This window comes from Cydia strobilella, chromosome 6 (genome assembly GCF_947568885.1).
Source record: "Cydia strobilella chromosome 6, ilCydStro3.1, whole genome shotgun sequence".
Classification (NCBI taxonomy): Eukaryota; Metazoa; Arthropoda; class Insecta; order Lepidoptera; family Tortricidae; genus Cydia; species Cydia strobilella.
Window position 1 is genome coordinate 13317622 of NC_086046.1, and position 17270 is coordinate 13334891.

A 17270-nucleotide genomic window follows, 5' to 3' on the forward strand; every position below is an offset into this window, starting at 1 on the left:
AAATAAAACTATGTGACAAAGACCAAAATTTGAGGAATCAGTAGGACAATAATATAAAAACCGGCCAAGTGCGAGTCGGACTCGGAGTCGCACCGAGGGTTCCGTACATTACAAAATTTTAACAATTTATGTTTTATGCGACACGTGAGTGAAAGGTAAATTGCGGTTTACGATTTAAAAAAAAACTACTTACCAGATCTCGTTCAAACCAATTTTCGGTTGAAGTTTGCATGGTAATGTACATCATATATTTTTTTTCAGTTTTATCATTCTCTCATTTTAGAAGTGACAGGGGGGGACACACATTTTACCACTTTGGAAGTGTCTCTCGCGCAAACTATTCAGTTTAGAAAAAAATGATATTAGAAACCTCAATATCATTTTTGTAGACCTATCCAAAGATACCCCACACGTATGGGTTTGATGAAAAAAACATTTTCGAGTTTCAGTTCCAAGTATGGGAAGCCCCCAAAATTTATTGTTTATTTTTTTTTTGTGTGTGAAAATCTTAATGCGGTTCACAGAATACATCTACTTACCAAGTTTCAACAGTATAGTTCTTATAGTTTCAGAGAAAAGTGGCTGTGACATACGGACGGACAGACAGACAGACAGACATGACGAATCTATAAGGGTTCCGCTTTTTGCCATTTGGCTACGGAACCCTAAAAATACTGATTTATTCAGAAATTAACTGGTTTATTAGAAAACACAATTCCCCAATGAGGGCGCCACTGGACGGACGATGCAGTCATAATTGATTTCAAATTTACTGCACAAACCTATCCTAAGCGCGGCAGAATACAGTACAACTTGCACTAAGTACTGTACATACACATATGTGTGTGTATATGTTTTACACTGGTTAATATTTTTAAGTGTACAAAATCTAGCAACGCATCGTTTTGTAAGTTACTCTTTTTTATCTTCTAACAGCATTTTTTTTATAAAACTGGGTGTCGAATTGTCGATGTTACATTATAATATTATTTCAATCAGCTACTTTGTGATAAAGTCAAGATGCAAACAAAATATTATGAGCAATTTTAAGTTCCAGATTACTATCATAATAAAATTGTACGATTAGCACATATTTTTTCAAACAGTATAAGAAACAAGTAAAGTCAACAGCAGAAATACCTGACAAACATTGCATAGTATTACAAACTTTTAGGCAGTAGGGCCTGAAGTCCCTGAAGGTGACCTTACTAACAATAATTTATTGCATTACTTTGCTTTGCTCAACAGTATGTGACTGAATTTATACATATATCTTTAAACACTTAACTTTAATCGCGAAACAAAAAAAATTGGCATTCATACATCATACATTTTGGCCGGTCCATATTCTATGGGAGGGTATTTCGTGGTTGGTCCCATAGTAAAAGTGACACCAACCAACTTAGGGAATGAATTATCAAAAACGGTGAAATCAGTTTTCGTCTATTTTAATATAGGTAATGCCCTCTTTTACCAAGTTTAAAGTTCCTAGCTTAAAAGAAAACTTAATGGGGATTTAAGTTTCTATGCAGTGCGATTAGCATCTTGGCTAGGCACGCTGTTATTTCAATTTTAATCTTCTTGCTAAAAATGCCAACTTGTTATAACATGTCATAATGGTCTTAGTCCTACAACCTCGGCTTAAAAATCCCTTTCATTTGATACCATACACGATAGGTTTTTGAACAGAAAACAAAAAATGTTTTTCCTCATTACAAAAAAAGATGAAGTCATAACTCCTCTCCTTTTTTTCGTTCTACGGGTCAAATTGATTAAAATTGCCTTAAGATCAATCGTACCGATTTTCATGCTTTTAACACAATTTGCAGCGTTTTTTGGCATACCGCTATCTTGAGTAGCCCCATATTCATGCATTTGACTGTAGCACAAATCAACATCAACTGCCAAAAAAAGTGTTTTATTGTTATATGTGCCTGCTTTACATTCTTACTCCTATTCATTCTACCATCACTGTGCGTTATATATAAAACCAAAGAGACTTAAGTAGACATAGAGTGCTCACTCCATACATCAGTTTTGTTACCAAAAAGACTACTATTTTCGTAGTCAACATCTAGCGTCAAGTAGCGGGAGTACTGCTACTCGACACTAGATGTCACTTGTGTCGCGACTGACGAAAAGTGTATTGCTCAACAATTTACAACTAATATTATAAGCAGAAGAATGTGAAAATAGAGTTCCAGTTAATCCGATTATTATTAGCTGAAAATCGTTGAGCATTAGACTTTCCGTTCGTCGCTACATCTATTGTCGAGTAGCAGTACTGATAATTCCGCTACTTGACGACTACGAAAATAATAGTCTTTTTTGGTAACAAAACTGATGTATGGAGTGAGCACTCTATGTCTACTTAATTCTCTTTGCCAAAACTGAAGCTACAGGACATTGTTATTTCAATTAAATCTTAGCCAATAATACCAGTTAGTCTATTTTGTACCATTTAAATGCATTTCAACTACCCAATATTTAAATATTGTCTAAAATGAGCACAATGAAAATTATCTAAAAATATTTCTATAAACCTAGATCACTAGATGTCATTTTATTTCGTTTGTTATTCGTATAGTATTGCATGACGGTGGCAAACAGCAAATATCTATCAAGGTTATATTAACCCTTGAATGCCACGCTTATTGTGTGCGCCGCATCATCTTGAACCTTGTCTGAATGCACGAAGGTTGATATTGGGCTGCAGCCGCGCGCGTCAGTTGAAGTCCTTGGCGGTCAATACATCCCATTCTAACTCTTAAGTAGGTCTTGTAAGTTATCATTATCATGCAAACACCATCATACAAATGCAACAAAAAGTGTAGGGTCGTAAACTTAATTATTGCCTTTTACAATTAGTTTTGAATATTTATTTATGAATACACGTACAAACTGTAACATTTTGTACTATATTTTGAATACATACATAATTATTATAATTTACGACGGTTGTATACCTAATCTTTTTATATACAATGTTTTTGTAATTGACCATACTTGGATGTTATTGTGAACCGTTGCCATAAACTTAGCAAACTCGAAAGACAACTAAAATAGCTACACTCATAGGAACTAAATTAAAACTGGGACTAATTCCAAATTAATATCTAAAATACTATGCAGACTAAGTTAATAAACTAAAACTGGGACATCAGACATTTGTATAGCATTCAGTGTGTGAAATACATAAGAAACGACAGCACTCACATGTCCAAATCAAATATGAGATCGTTTTTGAACATTACTTCTTGGTACTGGCCCTTGTTCAGTTTATCTGGATCATAGAGATCAGTGTTATGTTTAATATTATCACAGGTTTTGGGTTCAGAGGCTTTTGCTTCCCCTGATTTTGACTCGTTGTCTTCATCTTCCGATTTCCATATAACGGGTTCTGATTTCCTCGAGTTGTTTTTGTTGTAAATGTCAAATACAGATGATGGGGTACTTCCATCCGACGTGTCTGTGTCGATGCCGTCGTCCTTCCGTTCGCTGGGGATGCCTCTGCCAGTTGGAGTGCCTCGGCATTCGCTTTCAACATCAGAAGTGTCTGCGAGACCGCTGTCACGCCGCTGTTTTAAAGTTGACTTTGGTTTCGATTTAGGAATCTGCAAAATAAATATGATTTTGTACGCGATCAGGCAGAGTATAAGTGCTACAAATATTTATTTACCGCCACTGTAATCAGTTTAACATATACTTACAAATAAAAACACTTTGTACTTTGAACTTTGATTATGACAATATCAAATTAAATAAATAAGAGGCTAGAATTAGCTATAATCATGCTTTGTTTACAAAACTTTCTTATTATAACATTGTTATTGAATACCCATTTTTATTATCTTATCTGTCAAGTGTACTATCAGGCATAGAAATTGGGTCAAAAAAGAGGAGGGTTTCCACAAAAAGTATAAATTCTGTTAAACTTTTCGATAGAAACTACGTAGGTCCTGATTTTTCTGCCGGGCTAGCACATGATTGCCGCGAGAGTATCTCGCCGCGACATAGACTACCCGTCCCCCTTTAATTTAATGTAACAGAAAATTGTACTGTTATTCAACTTGATGTACTTTATTTATTTATGGATATATCTGGTTAATTATTTTTTAACATTATATAGAGGATATTTATAGTCACTTGGTATGTATTTTGGAATAATACATTCAGTAATTTTTAATTTAGAGCAGTTCAAAGTCAACTGTGGATTGTGAAATTATTGAGTTTTCTAATAATTTTTTAGACCAAGTAGTGAAAATGTTACAGTATGTTATATATTTGTGATCTAATCACAAAGCCCTTTCATTTGGTACCCCACATGGTATGTTTGGAAGAAAAATGTAAAAAACTTTGTACTGCCGGCTTTATGACGTCACAGCAACTGCTCCCACCACTTTCGAGCTTGTCATCTCATATATCTGTGTTCGGACATCACACTGAATGCACTGATACCAAATATACCCATGTCCGAGACGACATGAGCGAAAATCGATTTCTAGAAGACTCCTAGACCAAAAACCAATGCTCTAAAACATTTAACAAATCACACTAATTTATAAACTGGAATAGATATCATACACTAAAGAAAAAGTGAGTGATTGAAGTGAAGTATTATGAAGTATACACTACTACTACTTAAAAAAACTTACTTGTAACTACTTAAAAAAAAAACAAATCAATATATTTCATAAAATAATTTGATTTGTTCCCTAGTTGCACACTAATTTAATAAAAAGATTTTTCCCATGAGTCAGGATTTTCAGGAGAAAGGTTTTTTAAGCATTCTTACTCTACTACTTGGAATAGGGATTACATATAACTGAACTGCTGCTCCACTTAGAATAGACCAGAAATATAACTGAAGATACCTGAGGTGAGTTATTGATATCATCTTCCGCCTCACTTTCACTCTTGCACCTATCTTGGGTACGTTTTTTACTCTTTTTCCTTTGATTCTTTTTCTTCTGCCCTTCAATAGATGAGTTATACCTATAAAAAACATACATCAATCAGAATTGTTAATGGAATGACCATTATTTATGTTAGGTAGAATGTATTATTATTATGCATACCTATAAAATTGTTTTGCAATAACATCATTGAATCTAACAGTCTTTTTTAAGCTGGATTCTTCAGGAATACAGTCAGAGCTAACATAATCCATTGAAGAAGCAACATCTCCCACACTAGACTCTGAAAAGCTTCTCATCATGTGCATTGGTTTCCTCAGTATACTCTTGGCTCCAGTCTCATTCATTCCCGAGTCCACCCATACAATTTCTTTCTCTTTAGGACATCTGGGTGATTCAACATCATCACTGTCCTCATTTTCAATATTTGAGGACACTACTATGTTTGTTTCGGAGCCCAAATTGGTTACTTCAACAACAGGTAAAGAAATCTCATCTTGAGGCAGTTTCTGACTTAAAGTTGATTGGTCACAGGAAGGCTTTTTCACTTGGGACATGTCAAAGTATTCACTGGTTAGAGAAGCATCACTCAAACCTATTTGGAATTTTTCAGGCAGGTTGCCAGACACTTCTAACTGTAGAATAACATTGTTATCCCAGGGTTCCCCAGTAGCATCTTCAAATCTAATTACCTCATCAAATACTATAAGTGCTGCATAATGAACTGGTACAAATCCTGATCCTACTGTAGTAAATTTGATGTACACCTTATTGCCTTCACTCATCACTTTAACAGAGTCCGGCTCAGTGTTTTTAACATGGAAAGTAAAAGCAACAATATCATCAAGAACATTATGTGTGTATGATGGTAAAATGTATCCATAAGAAGGGTCTAAGAATATTTCTTCAGATGATTTATGTTCTAGTTGTTGAGTAGGAGGGCTTATAGCAGTCTCTGCAACAGTAGATGATAATTCTTCAACTAAGTTATCTCTCTGGTCATCATCACTTTGAGAACTTAAATTTTCTTCACTTTCTACTCCACTGTCTGCCTTACTACTATCTTTCTTCATATTTTCTCTGACTACAGGCAATGTGACAATAAGCATGTGTTTTGTTTTATCAAACTTAGCACTTCCATTCTCATCATTAACTGCATATGGAAGAGTTATGGCAAGTTTGTATTTAGCTGGTTTTTCACAAGATAAACTCAGTGATTTTTCCTTAACATCTAAAATACAATCTTTAGTGGAGGACAGTAGAGGAAGATAAATTTCAACCACTATTTGGCTGGGTATAGCAGTGTACTGTTTACTGTTTTTGTCATAAGTGAATTCTTGCATGTCAACATTCTTCTGTTGTTTGATAATGTACTTGGGTATAGTGTATCCATTGATAGTTTCATGAGTAAATTCTTTTTTAGATCTAGCTTTAGGTTTAGACTTACTAACACTTTTAATTTCTTCTGATTTAGATGCTGCCGGGAATGTGCGTTGAGGATATAACTTCTCCAATACTTCAGGAGATAAAGGTTCCCCTCCCTCTTCATCATCTAAGGGAATACCCTTAAAATCTGGATCCTCTTTCCGAATAATAGCTGGGGTAGTCATTCCCTTATATAATGACTTAGGAAAACGTAAATTGTTGTTGTCTAGGTGAATGTTGTATGTTTTCATCAAGCCATCCAATGCAGTCTTGTTGACCAGTTCACGGAACCTTTTGTTAACCTCTGCCATGCGCAATGTGTCTGGGTGGAAAACTACATCGTAAATGACACATCTCTGTTTTTTGTGATCATAATCTTCCCTGGGAGGGATTATAGTGTATGGTATTTGCCAATTCATACCTCTTTGGTTATCAACCTCTTGAACGCTGCAGGAAGGTTTGCCGACATAATCATTGCTACAAATATTAACGAACGCTTTCCGGTCGCCAGCGACGCTTGTTTTGATAACATACCCGCCCTTCGGATTAATAAAGGTTACATCATAACCTCGCTCTTTCTCTAGCTGGGTCATTTCCTTCTGGTAAAGTGCTTGATTCGCCGGGTCACGTACTTCATCAGCGTACTCCGCTAGCATTTCTCGAAATTTCTTATTCTTCATGGCGTCTTGTATATTTTCTAGATCAGACCGGGTAAATTGCAGTTCCTCGTCACGAGGTTGTACGCCTGTTGCCATTTTGTCTAGATATTTGTTGGTTTAAAAATAAACACAAAATAACTACGCATTCACAAGATCACGATAATACATTAAACATTCAGCTGAGCTGAGCCGATGATAAGGTTAGTGTTGCATATTGACAAAATTTTCCATCGCAACCGGCCAACCGCAACGTCAACAAATATCAAAGACCACGTAATACAAAAAAAATTGTTAAGTTGTCCTTACTGAAGTTACTGTATCTTTAATATAGAATAATATTACTATTATAAATACAGTAGGCAAGTTTATTCGCTGATGTTACAAAATGGTCATGAGTTGGTCAAACCCATAGACCTAGCATTACATAGACCAGCTATACGCGTGCGCCCGTAAGGGATAGACATAGATGACGTCATAAACGTGGGGATACCATATTGGTAAAAATTACCCCAATATTTGATATCACGTTGGGGCGATTACCCTGGAGGCAAAGTTAGCTTGTTTGACGGTATTAAAAAAATGTTAAATAAAATGTCAATGGGCCGTTCTTTTTAGGCGTATAAACAATGAAATACCTCCTATAATTCGCGCAGGTGGTACAAAACTAAACATGTTTAGTAAATAAAACGTAAATTAAAATGTATTATGGGTTTTAATTTAAAGAAATCACAAATCACAATCACACCAATTAATGTACACCACAATTAATCTTCACAACATTTGTTTATTTATTTTTTGGAATTAGAAGTACGATAAAACTTCGAGGTCAAAATTACCCATAAAATTATGATATTTTCATCTGGTATCCCTAACATGATTGTTATGCAGCTAAATTAAGAAGAAGTTTAAAAATGGCTGACCTCAGACTCTTACCTACCTACGTAATTTGGGCAGATAATTTTACAAATAATGTTTTGTTAATTTGCGTAAATAATTGTGATATTTTTATTGAAATCGTTTGATTCTACATTGCTTTGAGTGTAACGTAATTTTACGATGTTATTCTCACATATTGCGTTAGGAGGAAGGTGTAAAATACCGTACTTACGTGTGAAAGGTTATGATCTCATATTTTTGCTCAGAGCGACTATTACAGCCGATTACAGAACAATTCACCAGTATTTTATCAAAGTTCAAGCATTCAAAACGCTAACCATCACTATATTTCATAAGAGAAAGCACAATTTCATACAAAACAACGATAATTAAACAAGCAACGAACAAACATGACATGTCACGTACTTATTTGTTTGCCACAACCTCGGTTGTGGCAGCGGTGGAAAAGTGAAACTATGACAAGGACAAACAATAACAGCGCTTTCTCTGCTACTCCTACTGAAAGATACATAAGACTATCCCGTTCGGTCATTTTCCCCCACTCCTCATGACCGATCCAGTTATACTAGATTCATGGTCAAACCAATTTGTCAGTAAAGACTCCACAGAGTCCACACTCGCGTTCGCGGCTTCGCGCCGCGATTCGCGCACGAGTGTGGAGTGACCTTAAGACAAAGATATAGTTGGTCAAACCAAACTGTCAGTAAATAAGAACAAAAAAAATTCTAGCTCTTTTGTCCCTCACGGACGCACGCGTATAGCACATCTATAGGATCCTACCATCTATAGTTTGTCGTTTGTCAAAGGACTCTCATTTCAAACATAGACAGAGAGAATCATACTATCTTTGTCTTACACCAGTACTAGCACCCAAAAGAAAGGGATAAGTATAATTTTCCTGGTTGTTACTGATTGACAAATTGGTTTGACCATGGTTTGACCAACTATATGTGTCATGTGTCAAATACACAAAATATAACCTAAAACTTTCTCTGCTCAGCTGCTTGTGTACATTGTGGTTATATACTCTTTGTACATTATTTAAATTATTTTAAGTATCTTCACGTGTAATTATAGTATTCTATTAGTTTTATCGCTAAATTGATCATGCATTAAGATTCGCAAACGTTAAAATACTAAAAAATATTGATTTAACTGTGTAACGAGGGAAAGATGTCCTTAACAAATCTACATCGTATCGCTGTTCAGCTAGTTGCCCGGCATCCAGTTCTCGATACAGCAAGGTCTTATAGCCGATGGGCTCATAGGAATCCAGCCAAAGTAATCTTACCTTACGAGCCAGATTCAGAAGTGAATTTGAAAAAGGAAAAGATAATTTCCTTAGATCCTGGGAAGTTCAATAAACTAAAAGAAAACAAAAAAGAAAAGATTGCGGTAACAAACAGTTCTCAGAACGATACATCGCACAAACTAACTCCTGAAAAATCAAAAGAAATAAAGCAAAAACGAGATGAATTAATGAAAAAGAGGAAGTTTTATCTGAGCCAAGCAAAAGTGTTTGATGATAACAATGAAATTATGTATGAAAAATTGAAAGACAACGATGGATGGTTAAGGTAAATTTAATGCAAAATCTTTTAGCTGCCTACAAACCAAAACCTAGGTACCATAACAAATGCAACTTTTGGTGGTTAGTTAATCCGATTAAGTATTACAACTGTTGTTTATATAAGAAACTATTTATTTTAATAATTTTTTTTAGTTCCCTTCTTGTCAAATTAAAATCAAAGAAGGACAAAATGCGCAGTGGACAGATCCTGGTTGAAGGTTGGCGACTAATAGTGGATGGTCTTGAGGCCAAGTGTCCTCTTAAGTACATTATCTTTAGTAACACAGAAGATTTACGTCATTTGAGACCATTTTTACCCAAGACTGGAGTGAAATTATTCAAGACTTCTTATAAGGAGATGTCAATGTGGTCTAATGTTGAGACACCTCCTGGAATATTTGGTTTGTATACTTGATTCTTGTCTATTTAAGGTCAAATGTGGAGGAGACCAGTATATACTGTCTGCGCGCCAATTTCGTGCATTTGGAGGTCGAGGAAGTGGGAGGGTGTGCTCCGCGTCCGTATGTACAAAATGACACTACTCTGTCATGACACCCAACATTCCTAACATTCCTCAGCCGTGCACGGAATTCGCGCGCGGACAGTATATATATGTATTTTTTTTTGCTAACAGTCCTAGGGCAAGAATTCCTGTATTTGTCTACACACATTGCTCAAACACAGTCATAAAGGAAGAGCCTCTGCTCTACCTACCTTCTGTAACTCATTGGAGTATGTGTTCAAATGCAAAAGGTAGAAGCGTCAAAGGAACTTGTGGACGGTTTTACCTTCACCGTCAAAGAGAAGCTGATTCCACAGGGATTTCACAACGTGTAATTATAGTATTCTATTAGTTTTATCGCTAAATTGGCCATGCATTAAGACTCGCAAACATTAAAATACTATAAAAATATTGATTAAACTGTGTAACGAGGGAAAGATGTCCTTAACAAATCGACGCTCAGCAATGAGGAACACGACACGAGAAGGCAGATTTAGTTCTGTACCTTATTTAGGCAGATATATAGTAATTTCACTTAAAAACTGTACTGAAATATGAATTGTTATAATTTCAGGAATTTTCGAAACACCTACACCACAAACTGTAAAAATATTGTCCAAGCCCTTACCAATGCAGATCATATGTGATCAAGTTCGAGAGCCAGGCAACTTGGGAGCCATACTAAGAGTAGCGGTGGGGTCTGGCTGTGAAAAAGTATTGTTGACTAAAGGTATCTTCAACACTATAAATTGAAAACCTTCCATATTCCTTGCATCATAAGTATCATAACTAATAAAACTAACTACTGGGATGATTTTCTCAGTTCTTCCCAGTGGTAAAAGGGGAAAAAAATTCAGGGGTTACCAGTGGCAACAACTTGTCGACCAAAGCATTAGCAAACGTCTTTGTTTTAACTCAGGCAAAATGCTTTCATATGTCCGGATGCAATAAGTGATAGAAAGAATATGAAATTATATACCCCTAATAATTGAAAACTGCTTGTAATAGACAAATTCCCCATTTTTTTTCAGGATGTGTTGATGTCTGGGACCACAAAGTTGTAAGAAGTGGCGCTGGCACTCACTTTCGACTACCAATTTACACATCTCTAGACTGGGAAGATTTGCCTAAACAGCTTCCAAAGCATACCTCAGTAGTCATCGCTGACAGCAATGCTAAGTTTGATTTAGATGCTGATTTGTCTGACGAGGGAACTGCGCAAGGCACACTTCCAATTTTGCCTTATTATGGAGTGGATTATGCTTCCTTAGGTCATGTGTCTTTGATTATTGGTGGAGAGACTGAGGGCATCAGTAAGGATAGCTACAGGTATGTAGATGTAGATAGTATTTCCTATTGAATGCACTTGCATCTTTGTGATTTCAAAATGGCGCATATGCATGGTAAAAATAAACATGTGAAGAACCCATGAATTAACTAGTGTAGTAAAAATGTTCAAGTTGACCTTAATTATTGCTGGAAGTTTTTGTATTTATAGGTCAGGCAACGAAAAGGTATAGAGGGAAATGCTAGGAACACAATTTTTGAATTGTAACTTTGTTTGGACTAGTTAGGAGGTGAACATATCAAAAGTCCCCGGCCCTCGAGCCGGGGGAGAGAGGGGGGTTTGAACGTTCCATTTTTCGCTTTTTCGGTTATATATCGGAAACTATGCTTCCTAGCGACATGATCATTAACACAAATTAAAATATTTTCATAGAAAATATTGGCAATATTAATGGCAGCGCCATCTCTTCGCTAGCCTGTAATAATCCGAGTTGATTCAGTTAGAAAGTCGAACCATACTGTTCTACCTTAGAGATGGCCAGGGGACGCCACAAGCCTTCAGGAAATTTTCATATACTTGAAAATTTCGACCCATGCCACCGTGACCGGATAGCTGAGCCGAGCGGTTCAGGCACCTGTCCGGTAAACGGGGTGCTGGTTCGATTCCAGCTCTGGACACTGGAGGCTTTGGTCATTTTTTCCTTCGTACATGACATTTATTTCAGTTTATGATCATTAATACAAAATGATAGCTGATTAAATTTGCTACCAATATTACGCCGTCAAGTGTTTCGATATCTTGTATAGTTTTCGAGATATCCGCTCTTGAAAGTGTAATTTTGTATTAAATTTCCTTCAATAATATTCGGCGCTCCCGATAACCCCGAAATATTTTAACAGTGTATTCCTGATAATATTTAAAGAGTAAAATATCCCTATAAACTTTTCTGGGATTCGCCTAGTTTCACTTTTCAGTTACAGAACATCTTTTTATTGTAACTTAGTGCAAAACGCCTCTATGCGACGTAGTCTAAAATTATCCTTATTGATAGATGTCAAAAAGTGACAAGTAACACTACAAAAAAATAGGTTTTACGAAAAAAGCACATTCATTTCATTTTAAGTTACTTACTTTTTATGTACCTACAAATAAGTGTAGATAGTGATATACACGCATCAGCTTTCAGCTGCTAGTGTATTAAACAATATAATATAAATACATTCAAATAATCGAAAAAAAAAAACAGTTTTTGGCGAAATTAATCTACACTCATGTAACATTTATTCCTTCTTTCGGCCTCAGAAATGCGTGGTTAAAATCTTTTGGGTTCCTCGTGAGCACACTATTAGGTACTTTACTATTTTATCTATTTTCCTTTAAATGTTAAAGCAATTTCAGTGTTGAGCGTGAAATCTGAAGTTTATTTATTTATTTATTTAAATAACGTATTCATTTCTGAGGCCAAAATAAGGAAACAATGTTGTATAAGTGGATAAAATTATGATTACTTACTCAGACATTTTTAAATTGTATTTTTGAATTTATCAAATAGAAATAATGTAAATTGTATGTACTGACGATCATAATATAGATTCGTGTAGATTAGTCTAAGATAATTTATATTGTAATTTTATATTATGAGAATAAAAATTTATTTATTAACAAACGAGATTACACACTACATAACATTAACAGTAAACTATAAATAAACTTAAAATAATAATATTATAAACTATAAATAAACTTAAAATGAAGGGTTTATAAATAAAAAACCGTCCCCCAAGTCACTGCCAATGGGCAGTGTGGCCAGGAGACTGGCCGCATTGCCACGTTGGATGGCAATGCTTATCATTTGAGCAAAATACTGGCCAGCCTTTTGGTCACCTGTGGCGTCTATAAGGCGCGTCGCTAGCTCCTTGTAGAGCCGACGCGCGCTTGGCTCCCACGGCCCCAGCGTTTCGACCCCAAACGCCTCAAAAATGTAACTACTGCCTAGGGTGGCGTATTTGCGGCGTTTGAGGTCTTCGGCCGCGGACGCGGCACGACCAGCAACACTGCTGGTACCCGGAAGGTGGGACGGCGCGAGGGTGTCAACGCACGTGGCATCCCAAACTAGAGGCCGTCCGAACCTCCAAGGCACCAGAGTCATACCGTCGGGCCTCTTGCCATTGTCCCTTGCCAAACCAACGGGCTCGAGTATGGCCGGAACTTTGACACTGACAAAGGCCCTTCGGATGACATCGTTGATGCTGGCGTGTCGGGGTATGCGGCCGGCGCTTCTGCCACAAGAAAGTCCATGATGCCCATGGCTGTCCACCATGGCACCACAGCGGCAGCGATGGGGGACGTTAGATTGGACTTTGGGTCGGAGGGTGGGGATTGTGGTTGTGAATTAGGTGCCGATGGAGGAACGGATATAACAGGGGCCGAACATGAGACCTGAGCTTTGTGTTTTTTACCAATGTGGATGTTTAAGCCTTTTGAACCTTTGAAATAACCGAGATGGGGACATTGAGGGCAGCGTACATTTATATCCAACGACGCAGTAGGGGCGACAACATTGGTTGCGGATAGGGACATGAAATATGTACTACTCTAAAACTACTTAATTAATACAATTAAAATAAAAAGGATATAAAGTAAATGTAGGATCACAGGCGAGCACAACGATTTAACTTCAAGTAAGTACTCTTAGATAGAACTTAGGAAGAACAGCTGCACTCAACTTATAAAGCACATATTGACATCCGGCTCTGGCTCTGGTTACACCAAACCGGTCTGGTTATCCGTTGATGGCCCGATCGGATACGAAAAAATCGTCTTGTGTTCAACATAATACAAATATTACTTGAATTTCATATAAACATAGGTATTTGTTGATATTTTGATTTGACAACTTGTCATGTCAGCCTGCCGGCCGTGGAACGGCGCTCCTTCTTGGCGCAGCCATGGAGACTGTATAAAGGAGCCAAATCTCTATGTATGATAAGTGTCCATCAAAAAACAGTAATTAGGCGGCGCCACCATACACCGAAATACTACCAAAAACAACCTACGTAATTTGGTCGGGTTATTTGTTGCCTTATATGGTTCATGTTATACTCATGTCCCAGAGCCTAACTAGCGCCACCGGAGAGATTAGGAACTATTATTTAAAGCTTAACGCGGTCACTTTTGCAACAATTCTGCCATAAGAGTGCGATCCTTTCTATACCATCCATAGGCGCAGCCCGTGGCCCGCGGTCTCCACAGAGAAATATTAACTACTAAACGATGTCTATGAATCAATGGGTACTTTCTTGGTACTTTCACAGAATCAAAAGATTAGTAGATAGAAATATTTTATTTTGAAGAAAATTTATTTTAGGAAGTACGTGTTATTCGGTTGCTAGGTAATGTCTTTTCTAGAATAAATATCTAAATCTAAATCTATAGTTAATAAAAAAAATGTTTTTTTTTAATGTATTTGTAGGTACATGAAAAGTAAATTTTATTGGTAAAACTGTCACTTAAAATGATTTTTTTTTTCGTTAAACCTATTTCTTACAATGTGTTTCTTGTCACTTTTTGACATCTATCGATAAGGATATTGACCATCATATATTTTTCGCTTCACAGGTTAGCAGCTACCCTGAATGGTTTGCGAGTCAACATCCCTCTACAAAGAGGCGTCGACAGCCTGAACACCGGCATGGCCGCGGCGGTCATCGCTTTTGAAATCCGAAAGCAATTCCTACAGGCCAGGCAAGCTAAAGGCAAACAGTCTGTCCAAGTAACTTAAACAATTGTATTATGTAGACGTTAGTGATAGTAAAGTAGTAAATATAATATGCCTATTGATTTATTTTCCTTTTCCCTATCATACAGCTTCTGGCTACATCATGGCTACCACTACTGTAGGTACATTTCATACATTTGATTTTCAACCTTAAATCAATAATTATAAGATCATGAGTACAATCATACCATTCCACGACCGTTTTATTATATCTGGGTTAAAGTAAGTAGAAAATCAAATCTATCGTCTGTGATTACGAACTAGAAATAATTATAGTATACCTAAGGTACCTAGCTCACTGTCGACGAATGTGGTTATACTTTCAAGAATCGTACCTATCTCTAAGATTTGTTTATTAAAAATACTGGTTTAGTAGACAGAAAGAAAGTCTTTTATTAGAAATCGTGCAAAACGTGCACAATATGTATTACACTGCTACTTTAACCTTTTCGACGCCGCTGTACAAAGTTGTTATTCAGACGCCACGTCACCGAAGTGTCAATACTGAAATTGAACTTTATGCATATGCATGTAGGTCTATGTTGCTCTGTGATCTATGACCGATGAATCGGTCTTTGGCGTTGAACCTACGGTGCGTATATATCGGTCATTGGCGTCCAAAAGGTTAATCAAATTGCAAGGTGACTCTTATAAGCGGTTACTTTGTTTTTAGGCTTGACTCGCTAGAAGATACGAATAGTGCTCAAGATTGATGTTAATGCCATCTAGTGAACGTTAAACCAACTTGAAAGCCATGCAAGTTGGCCTTATCATACGTCGCGGGCGGAGCTTGGAGCAGCGCTGAATTACTTACCCGTCATCCGTCAGATGTCGTTACGTGTACACTGGAGACTGGAGGTAAGTTTGGTAATCCTCTAATATAATAAGATAGAGCGGTACTGTCATAGTAAATTTTGTAACCGCTGTAAATTCACTGCCATCTATCGACATGCTTTAAAACTAAAAATGAAGATTTATAAAAATACGTTTAAATGTATTTAAATATGGATATATGATTTTTTTATTTGCATTAATTATTTTTATATGATTTTGACCCATGTTCTTTCACTGATATGCGTTAAATGAATTTTGATTTGACTGAGTATTTTTCATTTAAAACTGTATAATTGTAAATGTACTTATTATAAATATAAGTGATGATGTATATAATATTGTAATTATGTAAAATATTGTATACCCGACAAGGGTAGCCGTTGGTACTATGTATCATTTTAACATCATGTTTGACACGGTAAACAATAAACTTATTCTTATTCTTATTCTTAAAATTATAAATAACAAACGAAGCCGTCAACGCCCTCTATACGAGAGTAGACCAAAACTAGTCTGATCGAGAATCAAATTTTCGTGATTTTCGAGGCACGTTTTTTCCTTAGACTGTATCCATCTATTACGGAGTTATATCTATCTTTGGTAATGTATAACATTGTTGTAGCCGTAGTAGGGTACAATCAGCAGCAGAAGAATTTAAGTGGGCGAAGTGTTCATGTGATCTTAACACAACTTAGTTGTTAGAGCGTATACATGTCTTTTTGAAAAACTCTGGCTCGTTAACTACTTCTGCTGCTGACTACATACTAGTACACTCAGCGTCAAATACTTTGTAGCAACCAAAGTAGTCAAATAGTTCGGTACACCATATATTTAGTATGGTAATTTATTTAATTGTTCCTTATCTACTTAGAGTCCGTCTAAGCTCTTTGCACCGACTTGCGCAGAACAAAATGTGGGAGTGTACTATTAACGTCATTTATTATAGAAATTTGACATTAATGATAATATTTCCACACATTTTCTTTGTATTTGGCCACTTTGACTGCTACAGAGTATTTGACGCTGTGTACAGCGTAGCGTATAATAAATGACGTATACACTCCAACATTTTGTTCTGTTCAAGTCGGTGCAAAGAGCTTACACGGACATTTAAGTAAATAAGGAACAATTAAATAAATTAAAATACTAGCTATCTATCCGCAGTGTTAAAATTAAGATAACTTCATTACGGATTATTGTCCAAAACTTGCGGGTGTTAATTTGAGCAGATTTTAGGATCTCTGATTTTCAGCCTCGCAATCCCTCTTATCTTTGCCTCACCCCTTTTATCAGAAGTCAGAGCTTAATTGCCGCCCTTGCCCTAGTAATTATAAACGCCAGGAATTTACATCCACTATAATTAGGTTTCTCCATTGAAATGCGAGCGAGTGAGCGAAAACC

At 36.4% G+C, this 17270-nt stretch overlaps 2 protein-coding genes across 2 annotated transcripts; one reads left to right on the forward strand and one right to left on the reverse strand.

Annotated features, from left to right (window-relative positions):
• Positions 1–276: 276 nt before the first annotated feature.
• Positions 277–7218, reverse strand: LOC134742452 (protein kintoun). The gene is made up of 3 exons (XM_063675623.1): positions 5079–7218; positions 4875–4995; positions 277–3614 (listed from the first exon to the last, which is right to left on the reverse strand). Exons 1-3 carry the CDS (start codon positions 7094–7096, stop codon positions 3213–3215), a joined length of 2541 nt encoding a protein of 846 aa, XP_063531693.1. The 5' UTR covers positions 7097–7218; the 3' UTR covers positions 277–3212.
• Positions 7219–8895: 1677 nt separating this feature from the next.
• Positions 8896–15097, forward strand: LOC134742150 (rRNA methyltransferase 3, mitochondrial). Its single transcript, XM_063675119.1, has 5 exons — positions 8896–9474; positions 9621–9868; positions 10544–10699; positions 11001–11298; positions 14876–15097. Exons 1-5 carry the CDS (start codon positions 9071–9073, stop codon positions 15036–15038), a joined length of 1269 nt encoding a protein of 422 aa, XP_063531189.1. The 5' UTR covers positions 8896–9070; the 3' UTR covers positions 15039–15097.
• The last annotated feature ends 2173 nt before the right edge of the window (positions 15098–17270 follow it).